The sequence below is a fragment of the Vicugna pacos genome, chromosome 5 (genome assembly GCF_048564905.1).
Source record: "Vicugna pacos chromosome 5, VicPac4, whole genome shotgun sequence".
NCBI lineage: Eukaryota > Metazoa > Chordata > Mammalia > Artiodactyla > Camelidae > Vicugna > Vicugna pacos.
This window is the reverse complement of record NC_132991.1, coordinates 43620966-43643370: the sequence shown is the minus strand read 5'-3', so window position 1 is coordinate 43643370 and position 22405 is coordinate 43620966. Positions and strand designations below refer to the sequence as shown.

Below are 22405 nucleotides of genomic sequence, written 5' to 3'. Positions count from 1 at the left end.
AACAACAAAAAGAACTTACAAAGAGGAATATTTTCCTCCAAAAATGTATCAGAACATACTCTAAGCTTCCATTGTTTCCCATTCCAGTCCTTGGTTAAAAAGGACCTGGTCAACTTAAGGAAATGCATCCTACCTGGTGCTGCTCCTACACTCACAGTCAGCCTGATTTAAGAAACTGCCCTTTTTAAAGCTGTGTGATCCAATCTAGTTTACTATTGGGCATTCACAAACTTTAGCAAGAAGCCAACCAAGCTGATGCTAGGCTGTACTTCCCACCCAGCACATTAATCACATTGTTAAATAATTCAAGATAGATTCTGTAGTCAAATAAGTTTGGGAAATGCTGAGCTGTACATAGCCTAAGAGGCTTCCTTACTGCAGGAATGATCTTTTACAATCATAATGTGCATTTACGGATTTCTAAAGTTGGGGTGGGGGGATGCAGAGTTTTCTAAAATAAATTGATCAAAAATTTAAAAAACTGATAACCTATTAACATTTATTAAAACAGTAATGTTTCATGGAGCAAAGTTTGGAAAAGCCAATTGTGCTGTGTCCCAATTTCCAGAAATTAGAACACATTGGATAAAAATGTGATAATTATAACTCACTGATAAAACAGGATTTTACAATCCCTGTCAGATGGAACCCAGGAGAGTGGAAAGCACTGACCAGGGGAAGGGAAGTCTGGGTTTTAACTCCTGCCTCAAGATCCTTGGTCTCTCTCTCTTTCTCTGTCTCTCCACACACAAACATGACTGGGCAAACTTTTCTAGTATTCTGGGTTCTAGTTTTCCTCATCTATAAAATGAGGGGATTGAAATAAATTATTCCTCAGGCCTCTTCTAGTTCTACATTTAAAAAATCTTATTCTTTATTTCAACTGAAAAATTCATTTTCTGAAATGGTATTACCTTCAAAATGCATCATATATATATAGATTATATGCAATATACTCATTTGAGAAGTATCACATCAGTACCTGGGAAGAGGGGACTGTAATGATATATTTATTTGTGTGAATATTTGTTTATCATGTGTTTCCCACTATGGAATGTAAGTTCCAAGAAAGCAGGGACTGGATCTGCTTTATTCTGTACTTTATACTAGCACCTAATTCTGCACCTGGTACACTGTAAGTGCTCAATATGTATTTGACAAGTTGAATAAACAAAAGCATGACTAGTGGACCCCCAAAATGTGGGCCATGAAGATCAGTAATACCCTCTGCATTAAAATTAAATTAATTAGCATTTATACAGCACTTCATATTTTATAAAATGCTTCTACATAAATAATGAGAATTTCTCAACCATTTGAACTAAGTGGTTTAACTGTCCCAATTATACAGATGAAGAAATCAGCTCAGAGAGGGTAAGGGATTTGCCCAGGGATCATGGCACATACCTGGTAGAGCTAAGACACTTAACCCTGTTAGTCTGACTCCAAATCCTCTGCTCTTCCTCTGAACAATGACACCCCTTGTGCCTTGGGTCTCTGTGCATTGGCCCAAGAACTCATTCCTGTCAGCTTAGGCAAGTCCCAGTGGCTGTGGGACACCTATAGGACAGGTGGATTCAGGTCCTCTCAGAGTCCTGGTGGGCTTTGGAGAAAATCTGAGAAGAGTTTGGCTGCTGAATTACCATGGGGTCTCCAACTTCTGCCTTTCCTGCCCCAACAAGGATATATAACTTGTTAAGAACTCCTCAAGCTTGCAAGGCTTTTCAGGATCCAAAGGCAAGTGCAGACACATTCCACCTCTTCACTGGGATCAGCTCATCAGTTTGATTACTTCCTCACTAAAGCCTCTGAAGAATCCAAGGCATCTCAATATAATTTTTACATGTCTTATTTGGTTTCTAAAAGGCAGAGGCAGGATGAGTAGTGTACATAGGCACTTGTACTTGATTTAACAAAGTTAAGCAGGTTTCTCTCCTAAGAGGATTTCCAGAAACTTTAAATAATATGCACAATGGAACCTCAAGAATGGAAAAGAATAGGCAGCATCTCCTAGATGTAATCTTACCAATGGAACCCATCTCCCCTGAAGCATGTCAAGGGCCCTGGTTCTTATAACACGCCTTAGCAAACACTAATCTTAGCAGCCTTTACTTGAAACAAATTCCAGTTTGCCTTAAAAAATGGTATAAGTCAGGTTTCTTCAAAAGTCTAACAGCCTCAACTGCTCTGCAGCAATTTTATCAGATACATTGTCATATGCTCCAGGGACCTGAGACTGGAAGCAAGTGGATGATGTTTTGCAAGCTGTCAGTTCCAAAATGAGGAAAAGCACATTCACAAAAATCAGCCAATGCTTAGTGCCTGCACACACGTCACCAGGCCACAGACAAAGCATGGGTACAGGGTTATCTCATCTACTATTTCTAACAACCATACTCATTTTACAGGTGAGGGATTAAGGATCCCTCAGGATCTAGAAGCTTAATGACTTGCTTCATAATTTGTCATAACTAGTAAACAGTGCAGCATAAAACCTGCTGACATAGAAAAGGAGATTCCAAAGGGAAATTACTGACCCAGATAAGAATTATCAATTGCTGATAAAACTTTATAGACAAAAGGTTGATGGTGAATAGAACATTCATATGGTGCCAGAATGCCACCACACAGATTTCTTCTGCAGGTCACAAAGGGAGCAGGGTAACTGCATATTGGAGAAATCAGGTTACCAGCTCAATTAGTGCCAGTCTTAGCACCACTAATGCCTGGACGACGTTGCCTTGTGATGGGAGGCAATATAAAGTATTTGGCATCACCTAAGATATTTCTATTTTTTTCTTTTGGTCAAAAACATTTAACTTAATCCAACCAAAGCTTTAGATATACCAAAACACAGGGTATAGAGGGAAAAGCTAAGACCGAAAAGAATCAAGCAGACACATATAGATGGTGAGTTATTTTATAGGATAATTGGTTCATTAAGTCAGTTTCATGAAAAAAGGGAATACTGTATATCTATAGAGATTTAGGGACCTAACAACTTGATATAATGTCCTAGATTGGATCTTGGCTTGGACAAATCATTGTAAAGGACAATTCTTTGAATAATTGGGGGATGTTGACTATGGGTTAGTATTAGACGATATTAAGGGATTACTCTTCTTAAAGCATGATAGTATTTTGTACCTGTAGGAAAATTTTTTAAAAATAATACTGTTCTCAGCCTCTGCTAGGAATCACATGACAGAAGCCGTAAACTTGGTTATCAAAGAGTGGTGAATAGGAGGTAGTTGTCTCTCTAGATCTGATTCACTGCGTATTTCTAGGGCTCCTCTAGCCTCTCAGAAGCCATAACTAAAGTCTCAAGCAGACCGCCTTCCAGGGCTTGGCCACTCTCCTACTTTACTGCAGTCAGTGCATTGAATTGTGGGTTCTTGGGAAGATGGAAACTCTGTCACTACTGAGAATCCTTCTGCTGGGCATCTGCCCTGAAAAAGCCCCCCAGACAAAACTCACATCGAATTCTCTTTTCTTAAACCCCAATCCCAGTGTGACCAGATGAGAGGCAGCGTGAAGGCTGGCTCCTGAGCCCATGGGGCCTGAGAATGCCCCAGCATCTCTCTTCTGCAGCACAGATCCACAAGGCCAGCTGGCTTGGTCATGCTGGGCTGGTGGCACTAGGTGAAGTCACCTTGGTCCAAAACTAGGGCTAAGCTTTGCAGCCTCCAAAAGTCAGTTTGCTAGTTCATTGAGGGGTAATGATTTTGGGGGGGGGGAGCTGAGTTGCACTAACCAAACTTAGAAGAGTCATACTTGAAAAGTAGAATGCCAGTGTGTGATTTTGTAGTAAGTACCAAAATCTGGACTATACTTTCCCTCTCACTAGTTGGCTGATAAACTCTGGAAACCAAATTACAACTTAGAATTAAAACAAAGGAAGCAGGGGGCTCTTTGGGGATCTGACCAATCAGGCTGGTCCTGTAACTGGTCTTTTTCTCCTTTAGGGTTAGAATCAGTAACTTTTTTCTTGAACAGGAATAGAGACATGCTGACTACCCTTTGACTCTCCATTTTCTAATCTTCATTTAAATTTCTTTGTGTGGTTTTTATTAACTTTCATAAAATTTGTAAGACTGTGCCTTATCTTTGATCAACTGTAATTCAGAATGGCTTCTAGACAAACTGAGAAACCCATTAGTCGTTCTTGAATGAAACCTATTAGTCATTCACTTGAAAGCATATTCTAATTTCAAAATGGGCTAGGCTGCAGCTAATTCATTGTGGGTTGATTTTTGTTAGCTTCCTGCCGTCTCCAGATTTGGGAGTAGTTCTCATGGTAAACGCCAGTCTTACTTGGTAGCCCTGGGAGAAAGGCTAATCAGCATAAGCAAGTAAATTTGTTCCTGCCTCTTTAATACCTCAGAGAAAAAAAAAATTTCTGTACATGGAGCTTTTATTAAGAAGAGGTCAATCTGTTTTCCCCAAGAAGCAGCAGCCAATCCACCCTGCAAAAAATATGCTCAGACCAAGACACTTTAACACAGTAGGAGCCCCATGAATCTTGAGGGAGGCAAGTTTCAGACAAATAAGTCATACAACTTTCCTTCTGGAAGTTATTACCATGAAAGATAATAGAAAACATAAACATCTTCAGAAATGGTTTCAATAAGTTCAAGTTCTGAAGGTAAATTAAGACATTTAAGGAATGACATCAGAGAAGAGGACATGGCCCTTTGTAAAAGATCCGTGCTAACCTGAGCGCTAACAGGTTTCCATGTGAACTGGTCAGAGGTCGAACCCCAACTGGAGATTCAAACATTCTCATTTAGTTCCTACAAGGAATCTGAACAGTCTAAGGGCTGAGGGTATAAATGTGGAACACCCAGATCTGAATCTACCCACATTGTCACTACATATCAATTCTTTCCTGATTTATATCAGCTAGATGTCCTTGCATGTTCTTCTTACTGCTTAGATTTATTTAAATAACTTTGAAGACACAGAAGACTGGAAAATAATAAAATATTTTAAGAACATAAATTATCATGTTAAGTTCGAAGGCACCCAAAATGTGTAAGTTAATGCATCTTTTATTACAAAAACTGGAAAGTTAGGATTTCTAGAATGCTTTGTTGTTCTTCAACTCACCACCACCATCACAATAAATATTTGCCAAGCACACACTAACTTCCCAGGGTTGTATTCAGACTTCTGTGCTTTTGCCTGGAATAATCATCTCCTCTCTTGCCCACCTGGCCATTGCATCCTTACCCTTTAGCTCAAGTGTCAGCTCTTCTGAAGAACTTTTCCTGCCCCACCCCCATTCCAGCCACCTCTTCCGGGCAGAGTTGGAGGCTTTTTGCTGTGTTCCCACAATCTAGTGAGCATAACCACACTGAAAACTCAGTTTTGTACCTGACTCATCTGGTGCCACATCCGGACCAATTAAAACTGTCTACAAATCATCTGCTGAAGGTGAGCTTTATCAAATTCTGATAAGGGGGGAGAACAAAGAGCAAGTACCATAAATCATGTGGCTTTTGAGATACCAGAGCTGTTCCTATTGCTGTGCTCATCTTTTCTTCTTTATATTTTATTTAATGAAAATGCTCCACACTCCCAAATGGTCTGAATACTTACCAATCACTAATCAATGAAAGTATAGCAATATCTTTCTCCCTAAAGTAAATGACAAAAAGAACTGGTGGCAAAATGTTTCCTTTTTTAGAAATCTTTTCTGATTAAAAAATAATATATACCCACTGTTGTACTGTATAAAATACAGATATTCACGAGAAGAAAATAAAGATCAGGGAGACTCTCTACACCCAGATATAATATCTTGCTGTATATATTTTCAGACACTTTTCTATGCATATAATATACATTAAAAAAATGACGGATCAAGAAACATTTGCCATTTTCACTTACCTTTTGTATTATGAGCATCTTCCCATACATCTGTGTGGAATACAACATATGTAAGTGCATATATGTCATATTTATAACATGTATAATATACAGCACACTGTATAATATTACGATGTGCTATATAGTATTACACTGGTTGATTATCATAGGTGATTTACTAATCTTTTTTTAAATTGAAGTGTAGTTGATTTACAACGTTGTGTTAGTTTCAGGTATACAGTAAAGTGTCTCAGTTATACATATATACATATATGTCTAGTCTTTTTCAGATTCTTTTCTATTATAGGTTATTAAAGGATATTGAATATAGTATCCTGTGCTATAAAGTAGATCCTTGTTGTTTATCTATTTTATATATAGTAGTGTGTATATGTTAATCCCAAACTCCTAATTTATTCCTCCTGCCCCTTTCCCCTTTGATAACCATAGTTTGTTTTCTATGTCTGAGTCTGTTTCTGGTTTGCAAATAAGTTCATTTGTATCATTTTTTTAAGATTCCACATATAAGTGATATCATATGGTATTAGTTTTTCTATTTCTGCTTGTTTCACTTAATAATCTCTAGGTCCATCTATGTTGCAGCAAATGGCATTATTTTATTCTTTTTATGGCTGAATAGTATTCCATTGTATATATATACACGACATCTTCTTTATCCATTCATCTGTCGATGGACATTTAGGTTGCTTCCACGTGTTGGCTATTGTAAATAGTGTTGCTGTGAACATTGGGGTGCATGTATCTTTTCAAATTAGAGTTTCCTCCAGATATATACCCAGGAGTGGGATTGCTGGATCATATGGTAGTTAGTTTTTCAAGGAACCTCCATACTGTTTTTCATAGGGGCTGCACCAATTTATGTTCCCACCAGCAGTGTAGGAGGCTTCCTTTTTCTCTATATCCTCTCCAGCATTTATTATTTGTAGAATTTTTATTGATAGCCATTCTGATTGGTGTGAGGTGATACCTCATTGTAGTTTTGATTTGCATTTCTCTAATAATTAGTGATATTGAGCATCTTTTCATGTGCTTGTTAGCCATCTGTATGTCTTATTTGGAGAAATGTCTATTTAGTTAGGTCTTCTGCCCATTTTTGAGTTGAGTTGTTTGTTTTTTTGATATTAAGCTATATGAGCTGTTTGTATGATTTGGAAATTAATCCCTTGTCAGTCATGTCATTTGCAAATATTTTTTCCCATTCTATAGGTTGTCTTTTTGTTTTGTTTATGGTTTCCTTTGCTTTGCAAAAGCTTTTAAGTTTAGTTAGGTCTCATTTGTTTTTGTTTTTACTTCTATTACTCTAGGAGATGGATACAAAAATATATTGCTGTGATTTCTGTTAAAGAGTGTTTCATGTTTTCCTCTAGGAGTTTTAGAGTATCTGGTCTTACATTTAGGTCTTTAATCCATTTTGAGATTAATTTTTGTATATGGTGTTAGAGAATATTCTAATTTCATTATTTGACCTGTAGCTGTCCAGTTTTCCCAGCACCACTTACTGAAGAGACAATCTTTTCTCCATTGTATGTTCTTGCTTCCTTTGTTGCAGATAAATTTATCATATGTGTAGGGGTTTATTGCTGGGCTTTCTATCCTGTTCCATTGATCTATGTGTCTGGTTTTTTGTGCCAGTACCATACTGCTTGATTATTATAGCTTTATAGTATAGTTTGAAGTCAGGGAGCATGATTCCTTCAGCTTTGTTTTTCTTTCTCAAGATTGTTTTTACTATCCAGGGTCTTTTTGTGTTTTCATACAAGTTAAAAAAATTTTTGTGCCTTCTGTGAAAAATGCCATTGGTAATTTGATAGGGATTGCTCTGAATCTGTATATTGCCTTGGTCAGTATGGCCATTTTAACAATATTGATTCTTCCAATCCAAGAATTCAGTGTATCTTTCCATTTGTTCATGTCATCTTTCTTTCATCAGTGTCTTATAGTTTTCAGAGTACAGGTCCTTTTGCTCCTTAGGTAGGTTTATTCCTAGGTATTTCATTCTTTTTGATATGATGGTAAATGGATTGTTTCCTTTTCTTCTTTTTCTGATATTTCATTGTTAGTATATAGAAATGCAGCAGACTTCTGTATATTAATTTTGTATCCTGCAACTTTACTGAATTCATTGATAAGCTCTAATAGTTTTTTGTTGGCATCTTTAGGATTTTCTATGTATAATATCATGTCATCTGCAAACAGTGATAGTTTTGCTTCTTCTTTAGATTCCGTTTATTCCTTTTCCTTGTCTGATTGCTATGGCTAGTACCTCCAATACCATGTTGAATAAGAGTGTAAAGAGTGGGCATCCTTGTTTTGTTCCTGATCTTAAAGGAAATGCTTTCAGCTTTTCACCACTGAATATGATGTTAGCTGTGGGTCTGTCATATATGGCCTTTATTTTGTTGACTTATATTCCCCCTATGCCCACTTTTTGGAGAGCTTTTATTATAAATGGATGTTGAATTTTATCAACAATAACATTTATTTTTGGTTATTTGTTTCCAGTTCTATGACATTATAAATGATGGATTATTAAAGTTATGTGCATATAGTTATGAGTACTCATCTAATTATTTGACTAGGATAAATCTTAATTTAAAGCTATTAGGTTAAAGAGTAAACAAATTTTCTATTTTAAAGTTTTTGAATTGTATCATCAAATTCTCCTTTAAAAAGCAACAAAAATTAACATTCACATCCACAAAAGGAAGAAAGGACCCATTTGCCATATCACCAACACTGGGTATTATCAGTCTTTTTAATCTTTGCCTTAGCAAAAAAAAAAAAGAAAAAAATTCCTCATTATTATTTTATTTGGCATTTCTTGATTTCTAAAGAGGAAAAAAACATTATTCCTGGGCTTTAATATATGATATGAAGGAAATACAAAGAGTATAGGAAAAATGAATATAACCATTATGCAAAATAAGATCACTATTACTGTCAGGAAAAGTAGGGAAACAAAAAATGATAATCACAGCTTTTGTATTTTTTTTCTCATTGGGTTTGGCTACTTGGGAACTTTTCTAACTATTTTGAATGCATATCCTGTATCTCACCCAAGTGCCATTACTGAATGAGCTGAATATACAAGTTATACTTAAATATATGGATATTTGTTTGCTCTTGGACACATTTTAAGTTTTAAAACATGGCTCAAGGACAAATTCATCACTGGGCTCAAAAAGGCTGACAAATGTTTCATAATGCCATTGCTCTAAGGTAGCACTACTAGTCTGATTTATGTACTTATGCTAATTTCCCAAATCCCGTTGAGCTCTTTAAGTTTGATTATATTTGTTTGCCTCATTGCTTTTCCCCAACTGTGAGCCTATATAGCCTTAATCTGCCTGTTCTTGTATTCTCATTTCTTTTTTTCCTCCTTTAGTATTTTATTGCAGGCAGCTGTCACTGTGTAAACTCTAAGGTAGGAGCACAAGGCTTTTCTTCATTCTGCTGAGAATGCTTGCTTCATTGAGGAAAAAAAGAACACTTGACGGAGGGCCCTTAAAGTAACCCAAGCTTAAAGTAACCTATAAAGCTTACTTCAGTTCTTTGTCAGCAACCAAGGGAGCCAAGAGAAAACTCAGCTCTAGGCCTGGGGATGGAATTAAGATGCAGTAGTGAGAAGAGCCGTGACCCAAAGGAACACATGGCCATGGGCTGAGGGCCACAGCAACAGCCATAAGAACTGACCAATGCTTCACCATGCAGAGGACCTGACTGGTTCATCTCATTCCATCCTCACATCAGCACCAGCAACACAGGTCCCACCAGGGTCTCCATGTCACAGCTGAAGCCTGGGCTGCTTGAGTGACCTGCCAAGGTGGCACCCAGATACCCAGATACAAACCGAGATCCGAAGACACAGAGGCTGTGCTCTCCGCCTCCAGTGCCATTTTGTCACTGGGCCCTTCCAGATATTCACACAATCGTATTTGGGACCTTAATCAAGACACCTGGAGTGACTAACATTTAATTCTGGAAAACTTGCCAGGAGGCAGATTAAACTAAATCCAAACTAGGTCTGAAGATAACCCTTAACCCCTGTCCTGCTGACCTTTTGCTTACCTTATGTCTATGGACAAACATTAAGATAGTACACACTTGTGCTTCACTCAAGGTTCTAATTAGGTGACAAGCCTTCTTGAGATTCTGTACAATTATAAGAACAGCATATATTACAATGTGCGATTTAAAGTCCTTTGTAGCCTCCCAGACAGCATTCATTCATTCCACATGTATTTATTGAGCCCCTTTGCCCCCTATCGTTACTGGGGATAGAGCAGTAAATGAGGAAATCTATGATTCCGAAGCTCATAAGAACCTACATTCTAGCGGGAAAGGCAGACAATAAACAACAACAAAAAAAATAAGCAAACATGTAAGCATGTTAAATAGAATTAAGGGTCAAAGAAGAAAATTAAAGCATAGGAAGTGCTGGAGGCAGGGTCTGCAATTTTAGATTAAGTGGTTACAGAGATGACACTTGAGTACAGACCTTAGTAAATAAATAGGAATTGATGTCTTCAACTATGTTTTCAATTGAAAGCTCCTAAAGGGTAAAAAACATTAGATGTTATGGCACACAGAAGCAAGAGGACTGTTGTAAACACTTAGTCAAAGTTTAGCAACACATTTTACAATATGTATTCAGGATATACACATACATATTCATGATATGTTAGTGTCAGAGCACTTTGGCTAGTGTTGCCATATAAAATACTGGACACCCAGTTAAATTTGAATTCCAGGTACACAATGAATAATTTTTTTGGTATAACATTGTTCAAATACTTCATGGTGTTTATATAAAATTCTAATTTAAGTGGGTATCCACTGCATCTTTGTTTGCTAAATACAGCAACGCAAACTTGGGCAAATCAGCACCTTAGCTTCTTCATTAGCAAAATATAAATAAAAATTCTTGGCCAATTGGGCCAAAGTGATTACATTTGTGCTTTCTGGCAGAACATACTAAAAATATGACAGTAGGATTTTTAAAGGATTAAATTAAAAGGCCTATACTTGGCCTGAATTCAGAAATAAAGCACACACTTAGCAAAGTGTTATACTTGTTGTTTACAGTTTTGACTTCTGAAGGACAAACCTCTGAACTTGGAAACTTCAGGCTCCACGGGATGGAGAAGGACAATGACAATTACAACGACAATTACGTGGAGTGGCTTCCTTTCTGTAAGCTTTGTCTCTCCTTTGGGTGGGGTCACAAGGTAACTTGTGGGTTGAATTACAGTTTTAGCACTTTAAAGACTGAGTTAGGCCAGGCATAGATTTGTGATGGCAAAGGAAACATCATAGACAATTTACTACATTTTTTTCCTGCTGTAAGTGGGGAAACTGAGGCCCAGAGAGGTGATATGACTTGTCCAAGTGAGTCAGAGGAAGAGACAGGTCCAACATCCACCATTTCTTGGATGATGCTCTTGTCACCAGTGCATCTCCAGAAGATAATATTTAATCCACTTTTCCTCCTTTAATTCTGAAAGCAGTGCTTAGTTTGAGGGAAGAGAAGCAAGAAGCCCTGCAGTGAAGTGCATGATGAGCAAGGAACTGAGGGGTGGGACCCAAAGATGAGGGAGGGGGCGTGAAGGTGGGGAGGAACACTTTAGGGAGTTTTTTAAAAACAAAGTGAAAAAGTCTAAACAAGATTGTGAGTGGCGGGTGCTGACCAGTCAGTGATGTCACAGTGGAGAAGCTGGAGGACAGACCCCAAGCAGTGCCATGCTGATGTGGACAGGCATGTAGGTGTGGATGGAGAAGTATCAGTTTCTAAAGAGAAAGTGGCTGATGAATTGCCCTGTTTAAAGGAGGAAAAAACCCAGTCCAAAAATGGGCAAAAGACTTAAACAAGCAATTCTCCAAGGAAGACATACAAATGATCAATAGGCACATGAAAAAATGCTCAATATCACTAATTATTGGAGAAATGCAAGTCAAAACTACAATGAGGTATCACTTCACACCAGTCAGAATGGCCATCATTCAAAAGTCCACAAATGACAAATGCTGGAGAGGCTATGGAGAAAGGGGAACCCTCCTACACTGCTGGTGGGAATGCAGTTTGGTGCAGCCACTGTGGCAAACAGTATGGAGATTCCTCAAAAGACTACGAATAGATTTACCATACGACCCAGGAGTCCCGCTCCTGGGCATATATCCAGAAGGAGCCCTACTTCAGGATGACACCTGCACCCCAATGTTCATAGCAGTACTATTTACAATAGCCAAGACATGGAGACAGTCTAAATGTCCATCAACGGATGACTGCATAAAGAAGATGTGATATATTTATACAATGGAATACTACTCTGCCATAAAAACCGACAACATGACGCCATTTGCAGCAACATGGATGCTCCTGGAGAATGTCATTCTAAGTAAAGTAAGCCAGAAAGAGAAAGAAAAATACCATATGAGATCGCTCATATGTGGAATCTAAAAAAACCAAAAAACAAACAAAGCATAAAAACAAAACAGAAGCAGACTCATAGACATAGAATACAAACTTGTGGTTGCCAAGGGGGCAGGGGGTGGGAAGGGATAGACGGGATTTCAAAATTGTAGAATAGATAAACAAGATTATACTGTATAGCATAGGGAAATATATACAAGATCTTAGGGTAGCTCACAGAGAAAAAAATGTGACAATGAATATATATATGTTCATGTATTACTGAAAAATTGTCCTCTACACTGGAATTTGACACAACATTATAAAATGATTATAAATCAATAAAAAATGTTTAAAAAAAGAGATTATACTGTATAGCACAGGAATGTATATACAACACCTTATGGTAGCTCACAGAGGAAAAAATGTGACAATGAATATATATACGTTCATGTATAACTGAAAAATTGTCCTCTACACTGGAGTTTGACACAACATGGGAAAATGATTATAAATCAATAAAAATGCTTTAAAAAAAGGAAGAAAACAGCACTGTCTTATTTCTTAATTTTAACATTTTATTTGGACTTAATTTCATATTTATAGAAAAGATGCAAGAATGGTATAAGGAATTCTTGTATATTATTCAGCAGATTCTCTGAATATTAGTAATGTACACATTTGCTTTATCCTCCCTTGCTCCTTTTCTTGGTACATGGATAACTGATAACCATACACACAGACAAACACATAAAAAGTTCTTCTGAACGATTTGAATGTCAGTTGCACCCGATACTCCTTTAACCCTAAATGCTTCAGTGTGTGTTTTTAAATCAAGGGCATTCTCTTATATGACCATAGTGCAATTATCAAAGTCAGGAAATTAATATTACTACAATGTTATTGTCCAATGTATAGTTTGTATTCAGATTTTACCAATTGTTTCAATGTTGTCTTGAGACAACAGAGAAAGAAAATTCTGGATCACACACTGCATTCAGCTGTCATGTTCCTTTAATCTCCTTTCATCTGGAACAGCTCCTCAGTTATCCTTTGTGTTTCATTTTGAAGCCTACAGGTCAGTTATTTTGGAAGAGGGTCCTTTTGTTTGGTTAGCCTGCTGTTTCCTCATGATTGAATTCAGGTTATGCATATTTGGCCGGAAATCCATGGAAGGTGATGTGTTCTTTTTGGTGTAGCCTATCAGGAGGCACACGCTGGCAATTTGTCTGATTACTGGTGATGCTAATTTTCATCATTTGGTTAAGGTGGTGTCTGCCAGATTTCTCCCACTGTCTTTCTGTAAAAGCATCTTAAGCAGATTTATTCTAAGATTATGCAAATAGCTTGTTACTCCTTAAACTTCCACCTAGTAGTTTTAGCATCCATTGATGATTCCTGCCTGAAACAATGATTATTTTGGTAGCTGCCAAATAGTGATTTTCTGCTTTCATCATTCCTTTCACATTTATTATTTCACATTTTATTGCAAGGGAAAGCTTACCGTTTCTTTCTTCCTTCCTCCCTCACCTTTCTTCCTTCCTCTCTCTCTCTTTTCAATCTCCTTCCCTCTCTCCCTCATTTCCCTCTTTCCTTCCTTCCCTCCTTCTTTCTATCAAGGTGGATTCCTGAATTATTTTATTCAGCACATTATATTCTTTAATTAACATTATTTACTTTGATATTGAAATTGTCCTCAATTTGGTACTGGCTTACTTTTAAAGGGTTGGGAGTAACAGACGTCAAAAATGAGGACTTTTGAGATTTGCAAATGTTAACCACTATGTATAAAGCGAGATTAAAAAAAAACAAATTTCTTCTGTATAGCACAGGGAACTATATCAATATCTTGTAATAACCTTTAATGAAACAGAATATGAAAATGAATATATGTATGTATATGCATGACTAAGACATTATGTTGTACACCAGAAATTGACACATTGTAACTGATTATACTTCAATTAAAAAATAAAATTAGATTTAAAAAATTTTAAAAATGACGACTTTGGAAAGGAATGTATAATATGCAGGATTACATGAAGAAAGAACAGCAGTAACCGCCCCAGTACTACTATTTATGAGTGCTTAGTGTGTCAGGTGAGATGCTGTGCGCTTTTTCTTTTAAAATGTTTTTTTAAACCATTTTTCTTAAACTTTATTACATTTTGCGGGGGAGGTAATTAGACTTATTTATAAATTTTTTAAAATGGAGGTACTGAAGATTGAACCCAGGACCTCGTGCATGCTAAGCACATACTCTATCACTGAGCTATGCCCTCCCCCGAGGTGCCATGTGCTTTGTACATGTCGTCTCATTTAACTTTCATGACCTGGTGAGGTAGACATTGTGCTGTTTTTATCTTCCATTTAAAGATGAGAAAATGGAGGCTCTGAGAAAATAAGTTCATCAAGATTTTACTTAGTAGTAGCAGGCCTAGAGGACTCCAGGGCCCCTGTTCTCAACCACCAGGCAATCCTACAAATAAGTGTGGAAACCTTCAGGCAAGGAGAAGATCTGAGAAGCAAGGCTGCACTGTTACTGAGCGTAGCTGGACATTTGTTCTCGGATCTACAGCATCATCTGAGCTTTCCGCATTTTTATAAATGGGGCACATTTGGAAACTGCCTACAAGCCTGTCATTAGTTTAGGAACTTCCCTAACCTGCATTGTGGAAAGCATCCAACCCTGCCTAAAATCCTGGGAGGAAAGCATAAAGAAAGTGCTCATTTGTGCCAATGTCAGCTAACACAGATCCAGAAAGACACGTGTTGGCCAAGTCACCCAGGGAAGCCTTCCCATCGTTCAGGACAAGTGAAAGCCAAATTCAGGCAGAGAAAACTAAAGGAACAGTAGAGCAGAGATTTTTAAGAAATTCAGTGTCTGTTCAACTCTTTAGATCCCAGGTGAAGACAGGGCTATATGGCCTCCCCCCTAGGCTAACCTACTAGATCATTCTTCCTATTACAACACCACCCCTTGTAATATCAAATTTCAGATTCTTTGAGAATGAACTTGGGTGAAAGAAGTATGTTGTATGCTAGTGAAACTAATGCAAACAACTGCCCTATCCTAGAGGAAAAAGCACAGTTGGAACAGAGAATAATATCCTTACCCTCCCAGGAGGAACAAACTAAAAATAAAAGCCAACAAGGTGCTCCCTGCCAGTCAGTAAATCCAATAAGCAAAAAGATGCCTCAGCCTGGCGCTGGGCAGTTAACAGTCAGCCCAACTCCCTCCACCGGGGAACGGCCATGTGGTTCTCACAGCTAACAGCTGCCAAGCAGAACCCTTCAGATTAACCCATAGGTGGTGTTGAACCACTTCCCATTAAGATATTTGCAAAGTAAACAAAAATGATAGCCCCATTCTGAGCGCTGGGAGCTGGCCAGGAGCGCTGGCTGTTCTTGTTGACACAAAGAGCTCTCCGGGGAGGGTCTGGGCTGGAGTGTGGAAAGCCACTCCTGCCTGCGTCTCCAGACTGTGTTGATCTTAGGCCATTAGAATCTTGGTATCAGGGACTGTTTATTATCTAATTTCCTATCACAGCAGTTGCTAGAGTTCTGTTTCACCAGACCTCTCTATTCCTCTCTGTCTCCCTGACCTACACCGTTCAGATGAAAAGAAAAAACTCAACCCTCCTCCTGTTTTGTCTATTCATCAAGGGGACAAGTCTGAGAAGCTCCTAAGACGCACGTAGAGTGTGGTATTACCACTGCCAACAGCTTCTGTGGCAAACCCTTGCTCAGGTTCCTTCTTAATTTAAAGCGACTGGGGTGATGCTACCGGGAAATAATGCTGGCATATTTGTGTTCTACAGGGAGGAGCAACCTGCCATTTAATTCACTAGATACACTTGGAACTGAAACACTAATATTGTCCCCAGGTAACCCAGAGAAGAAAATCAAAAAAAGTTAATGAAGCTGTGGACACATACAGCTAATTTTCTTTCAACCTGAAGGGTTATAGTCTCAGTTTCTTGAAACACTTTTATATAGAATTCATTTTTACATAAATATTGTTTCCTGTAATATTTTCAACCTGAGTAAGTTTTCTTTTCTTTCAAAACAACTTCAATATGCAAAGTTCTTTTTTCTTTTCTGTCAAAAATCCTCCACCTGCATGGGGTCCCTGCACACAGTGGGCAGGAATCAAACTCAGATGCTGGTAGGGGCTGGTCATGAATTAAGCAGGCCGGCAAGGTGGTATCAATGGAAAACAGCCTGTACTCAGTTCTAAGAGAACTGCTATGCTGCTAGATACTCCAACTTTTCCAGAGCCATCAGAAATTTGAATTATTATATGAAATGTTTCTATTTTTATATGTGGAAACCTGAGAATTTCAAAAACATTGTCCAGGCCAAACAAAATATCTCTGCAGACCATATTCTACCCGATGACGGTGGGTGTGCATCTTTCGCCTTAGAGAATAAGGTCCAAAATATTCACGCAGCTTGTAAGGACTCCCATCCTGGCTCCCATCTGGCTTATTCCCTGTAGTTCTCTCTACATCACACCACTCCCACCCTGCCGTCAGTCTGTATCCCACCGGACATCTCACCCTCCCCAAAGTGCCCCTCCTCACCCCATCCTGCCTCTGGACCATGATCACTCTGTTCTGCCACCTGAGCTGCTCTTCTCCTGGCTCTGGTCTGCTTCAAGGCCCTGTAGGTGTTGCCACATGGTAAGACCTTGAGGGATGGTTAAATATCACCAGGTAAAGAAAGAACTGGCAAGGGAATTCTATTCAGAAGGAACAGCATGAACAGATATACCGAAAGAGGAAAACAAAAGATATTGAAAACCACCAAACAGCTCCAAATATTTTAAAAGAGGCCTCTGGCCCTTGGAATCTGGTCCTATAAAGAGAACTCTGACTGCTGACATTCTGGACAACCAAAATTCTTCTAAAAGGGTCCTTTGCATAAGGATCACTGATGATTTAAGGTTTGTTGAAATAGTTCAGATAAATATTTATGTACAGCCATAAGCAAATCCACAAGGAAAAATATAACTCAAAACAGATTTTTCCTTGAAGCTCTTTTCAGCTGGTGATAAGGTTTCTGGCTTCAAAAAGGTTTTGAAAATAAATGTGACCAATTAATATTTTGAGAATCTAGAAACTCTAAGAAGGCTCTAACAATCAAGGAAGCTCTGAAAGTTATTATTGGAGGGTGTGCCAGTGAAATCCAGGCCACATTGACAAGGGTGAGTCTTGGTTCCAAAGACAAGCTCAGATTTATCCCTGAGAAAAAAGCCAGGAACACAAGAAAATAAAATTTGGCTCTAAAGTTCAGGCTGAGTGTGAGCATTGTTCAAAGTGTCTAAAGTGCTGGAATCCTCAATGTTTACTTTAGTCCACACAGTGCTAGAGCTAAGCCAGAGGGGTCCTGATTCTTCATATCCAGTTAGCTTTACAGGAACCACCTTTAAATACTACTACTGCTACTACCACCATTACTACTGCTGCTACTGCTGCTACTACCCTATTACCACTGCTTCTATCACCACAGTCAGCAATGGCCTGCCATTGTCCCTTACTGAGCACCTACTATGTCTAGAACTGTGCAAGTTCCTTTGCATTGATTCTATCTAATCCTCACAATTATTCCCTTTTTGCAGCCTAGGATACTGACATTCAGAAAGATGCCTTGGGAACTTGCCCAAGTCAAATCTCACAGTTTGTAAACAGTTAAACTAAGATTCAAACCCAAAGCCCATCCACTTTCTACAGGAACAAGATAACCCACAGCATCATAAACACTTGGTAAAAGAAGGCTGCCACCCCTACCTCCACTCCCACACCTGCTGTCTTTTCCATAGGAGGTTCCCTAGAAAGTCCTCTGATGCTTTAGTGCACTAACTTGGCCACAGGGGCAGGAAATTTGCTGAAGGGCACACCCTGAAGGAGTGAAATGGAAGCAGAAGGAAAAATTAGCATGGGAATTAAAGAGTGGGAGAGGAAACCCCCTTTCTATACTGATACAAAAAGAAAAGTTTGGTTTTGTTTAATCTCCTTAGCACTGCCCCGTATTTCTATAACGACCCCCCAAGCAGTCTGTCAAGATACATGGCAATCTGTACCTCACAGCTCACAGGAAAATCTGGCTCATAGTCGGCTCTGATGGGGAGGCTGTTTCTCTGGCTCATCAATTCTGAGGTCAGCCCAATTGGCTCTAAGCCCTGGGACCGCCAGGATGACACATGGGAGAAATACATGCTCCTTTTCCCCTCTTGTGAGGTGCCAGCTCCCCTCAAACTGCCTGAGTCATGAAGCCTCCCATCTCTTCGAGTCTGAATCCTCACTGAAGTGGCCCACGACGAAGCAGCTTCTCTGGGGGTGTGTTACCAGCTGCCGCGTAAAAACATCTGCACCAGCATTATCAATCTCCTGCCTCCCTCATAGGCGCTTCTTTTTACACGACAACAGGCTAGCTGTGCTAAAGAATGTCAAATAAAAGCCTTGTGAGAGCTTTGCCATATGCAGGCCAAATTAAATTAAGGGGCATAATCCTCACTATTGTACTTGTCAGCATTAAAATGGAGGATTACCATCATGGGAATAAAGCGCCGTGACATAAAAGACTACTTCCATCCTGTCATTCACTGTACAGAGTTGCAGGCTCATGTAGGGAATGGGGCAGAGAAGTGCCAGGCCAACCAATGACCTCCACTTGCAACATGAGGTTTCCTTCTGGCCAGCCAAGTTAACCACACCCCACTGTGCATGGGTGGGAACACCCTTCCCAAGAAGCCAGAGGCTTTCCGTGCTGGAATTTTTTTCCACCAATCACAGGGTGAGAGTTTTATGACTATCAAAGTTTGTTCCTTAGCTGGATGTGTTTAAGGTTTGCTGCAACGACAGTTACAGAGAAGACAGAGTACAAAAAGCCTTGGGCGAGGCATTTGGAGCCTGGAACTGAGACAGGCTGGGACTTGAGACCTGTGACCTACCTGTGACCTCGGACCCTGGGCTACAGTGCTTGCGCTAGGACAAATGTCTTCTCAAGCAACAGAATACAAAGAAACTATAAGGGACTAAAAATAACTGTGCGTATGCACAGTTGGGGCAAATTGTGACCAAGATACAAAAAAACCCAAAAACCTGACTGTCACTTCTACGGTGTCTGAGCAAAAGTAGGGTAGTGTGCATGATCCCTGCACACAGCACCATCAGGCGGGTAGGGGGGCAGACCACCTAAACAACCCCTCCAGCCAGACCCCTGGACCCGCTCCTACCCTCACCCCATTTAAGGGATCAGATTACCTCCCCCTTGGCAAGCGAGCAAGGGAACCTGTTACTTGTTTTCGCTCCCTCCTGCTGCAGCACGAGTCCCAGTGCCCATAAAGCCTTGCCAGAGTTTCTCATCTGGCCTCTTATCAGTTTCTATTAAGGAGACCAAGAACTCTGGTCAATAACTGAACCTAGAGAGGCAGCAGAATGTATTGGTTAAAAGCATGGGCTCTGGAGTTAGAAGGCCCATGTTTAAATCTTGACTCTGTCACTTTACTGACTAGGTAACAATGACAAGTTTCCTGTGCTCTCTAAATGCCAGAAACTGTAAAATATGTACCTCTCCCATGGGTCATTATGAGGGTTAAAAAGAATTGTGCATGTGAAAGATTTAGCACAGTGCCCACCAAGTTGTTAATGAATATCAAATATTAGTTGTTGTTATTATTGTTGGAGACAGATCCGGATGCAAACCTCAGACCTGCATTTATTCTCTGTGACACTGGGTGACCCCCATGCTAGCTGTCTGGGTCAGGAGTAGGTAAATCTGATGCCTCTAACCCAGCACTGGTCTCTGGTCCAGCATTTGTAAGCTACCTGATTAGCCTTCCCCAGGTTCAATTTATTTATCAGGAATACCACCCAAAAGACTGGTGTGAGAATTACATGAGGTTGTGGGAAAAGACTTGGCATCTCCATAAACGTCGGGTGAATGAAAATGATAACCCCACAAGCCCCTGTCGTTCTGATTCTTGCAATATTTCTTTTCACGTCTGGGGGTCCTTACGAACTCTTCCCTCTGATTTTGCCTTCCCTTCATCTTTCCCCAGTACCTATCTGCTCCCTTCACTTTCCCTTCTGGACTCTTCTGGAACACTTTATTGGTTGCTTCCCCAAACCCTTTATTCTTTGCCCACTTTCTCCTGCAGAAGCTGAAAATGCCCGAGCTCACTTCCCCAGCCTCCCTTGCAGCTCCCCTGTGGGGCCACCTCTGTAAATTCTGGCTGATGAGATGTGAGGGGAGTGTCCTGGGGACTTCTGGGAAAGGTTTCCTGCCTGTCAAACAGAGAGAGACTCCTGAGGAGAGCTCCCTTTCTATTCACTGCTTCCCCTTCCTGCTTTGGACAATGCCATGCAAAGAAGTGATACTTAGCACACTGCTTCAGCCACCTTATGCCCATAAGTGGGGACACTGTTGACATGCTGAGATGCTCAAGTCTGCAGAGGACAACAACCCCAGCTAAAGGCAGGCTCAGGTCACTTAAGTCAGCTCAGGCCAGGCTGTGGAGCCAGCACTGCACACTGGGGGAACTCACAGGCTTCCCGTGCTTCAGGGGAGCCTTCATAACCTACCTCCTCTCAGGTAGGGTTTCCAGGCCCCAGCACCCATGTCACCAGGAGGAGGATAGACTACAGGAAGGAGTGGACCATGGCAAAGGGAGGGTCTGACTAGAATGAAGCCTGTCAGAAGGGGGAGAGATCTAAGCAAAAGGGAGTGAGGCAGCAGAAAGAGAAAGAGGTGAAAGCAGAGGGCGGGCTACCCGACAGCTGCAGGGCCTGGGGGGCAGGACACCACAGAGGAGAGGGCCAGGAAGAGAACTGTGGTCTTCCGAGATGGGAGCAAAGGAAGAAAGGCCAGCTAAAGACAAGGAGTGACTCCAAGGTGGAGGGCAGGGTAGTAGAAGTTGCTCGCAGCGACTGTCCTGACCTTCTGAGTGAAGTCAGTCAGCATCTGAGGTTGACGCGAGTCAGGCTGGGGCTGAAGCCATTTACCGAACTGGTTCAGTAATTTGTCGAAGATTAAAGGGCTGGAAAATGCTAGCATTAGGACCAGAACCCAAGTCTTCCACTTGCAAAGTTTAGTGGTCTTTCTGCTGCAACAGAAATTCTAAACTTTGTTAATTCTAATATAAGATAGCAGGCCTGTAACATTTTGCCAAGTACCTGTAAACGAGCTATTCTGACTATTTGGGAAAGTACAATCTGCCATCTGGATCTGTGGGTTTCACGCAAATTCAAGGTTAGTTGAATGTGCAGATGCAAACCCACAGATATGGAGGGCAGGTTGTACCAGGACATTTTGTATGAAGGATTTGAGTATCTCTGAGTTTTGGTATCCATGGAGGCTCCAGGACCAATATCCACAGATACCAAGAGAAGACTTTAGTCTACTTTAAAAGTAGCTCAAATAATTTGAGACCACTAGAGAAGTACTGAGAATTTGTCAAGTTTCAAAAATATTAGTAAGATGTCTCAAAAAATTCAGAATTATTTTTTAAAGTTACAAATCAAGACCACCTCTTCTTCCAGGCACAAAGTTTCTAATGGCCTGTTTACTTCTCCAAATCCTGGTGTAAACTTTTAATGAGTCGCCACAGTCAATGTGGGGAGAATAAGAAAGGCAGGCTTCATTCTAGTCAGACCCTCCCTTTGCCATGGTCCACTCCTTCCTGTAGTCTGTCCTCCTCCTGGTGACATTCCAGGCTGGGGCCTGGAAACCTTTCCTGAGAGGAGGTAGGTTATGAAGGCTCTCCTGAAGGACGGGAAGCCTGTGAGTTCCCCCAGTGTCCAGTGCTGGTTCCACGGCCTGGCCTGAGCTGACTTAAGTGACCTGAGCCTACCTTTAGCTGGGGTTGTTGTCCTCTGCAGACTTCAGCACCTCAGATGTACACTGACAACAGTGCACGATGGCCCTGGGCAAGCTCTGCTCTAACTCATTTTGAATTATAATTAACTAAAACTTGTGGGTAAACAGGAAATGATACTCCTTTTTTTGCATTAGCTTAAGCCCTCTGTTTTTTAACCTCAGGACTATTGTCATTTTAGGCTGGCCAAGTCTTTGGTGGGGGGGGGCTGTCCTGTGCCTTGT

General features: G+C 40.2%; 1 protein-coding gene across 8 annotated transcripts in view; it reads right to left on the bottom strand.

The window, feature by feature from the left end:
- MYO3B (myosin IIIB) overlaps nt 1-22405 on the bottom strand; it is a 427394-nt gene that overhangs the window by 75300 nt on the left and 329689 nt on the right. The window contains exon 31 of one of the 8 annotated variants that reach the window (XM_072961119.1): nt 5893-5922. The exons of the other annotated variants lie outside the window; for them this stretch is intronic. Coding sequence (XP_072817220.1) covers nt 5922 — 1 coding nt within the window. The 3' untranslated portion in view covers nt 5893-5921. Of the gene's footprint in view, nt 1-5892; nt 5923-22405 lie in introns of those variants that run through there. 8 annotated transcript variants of the gene reach the window in all.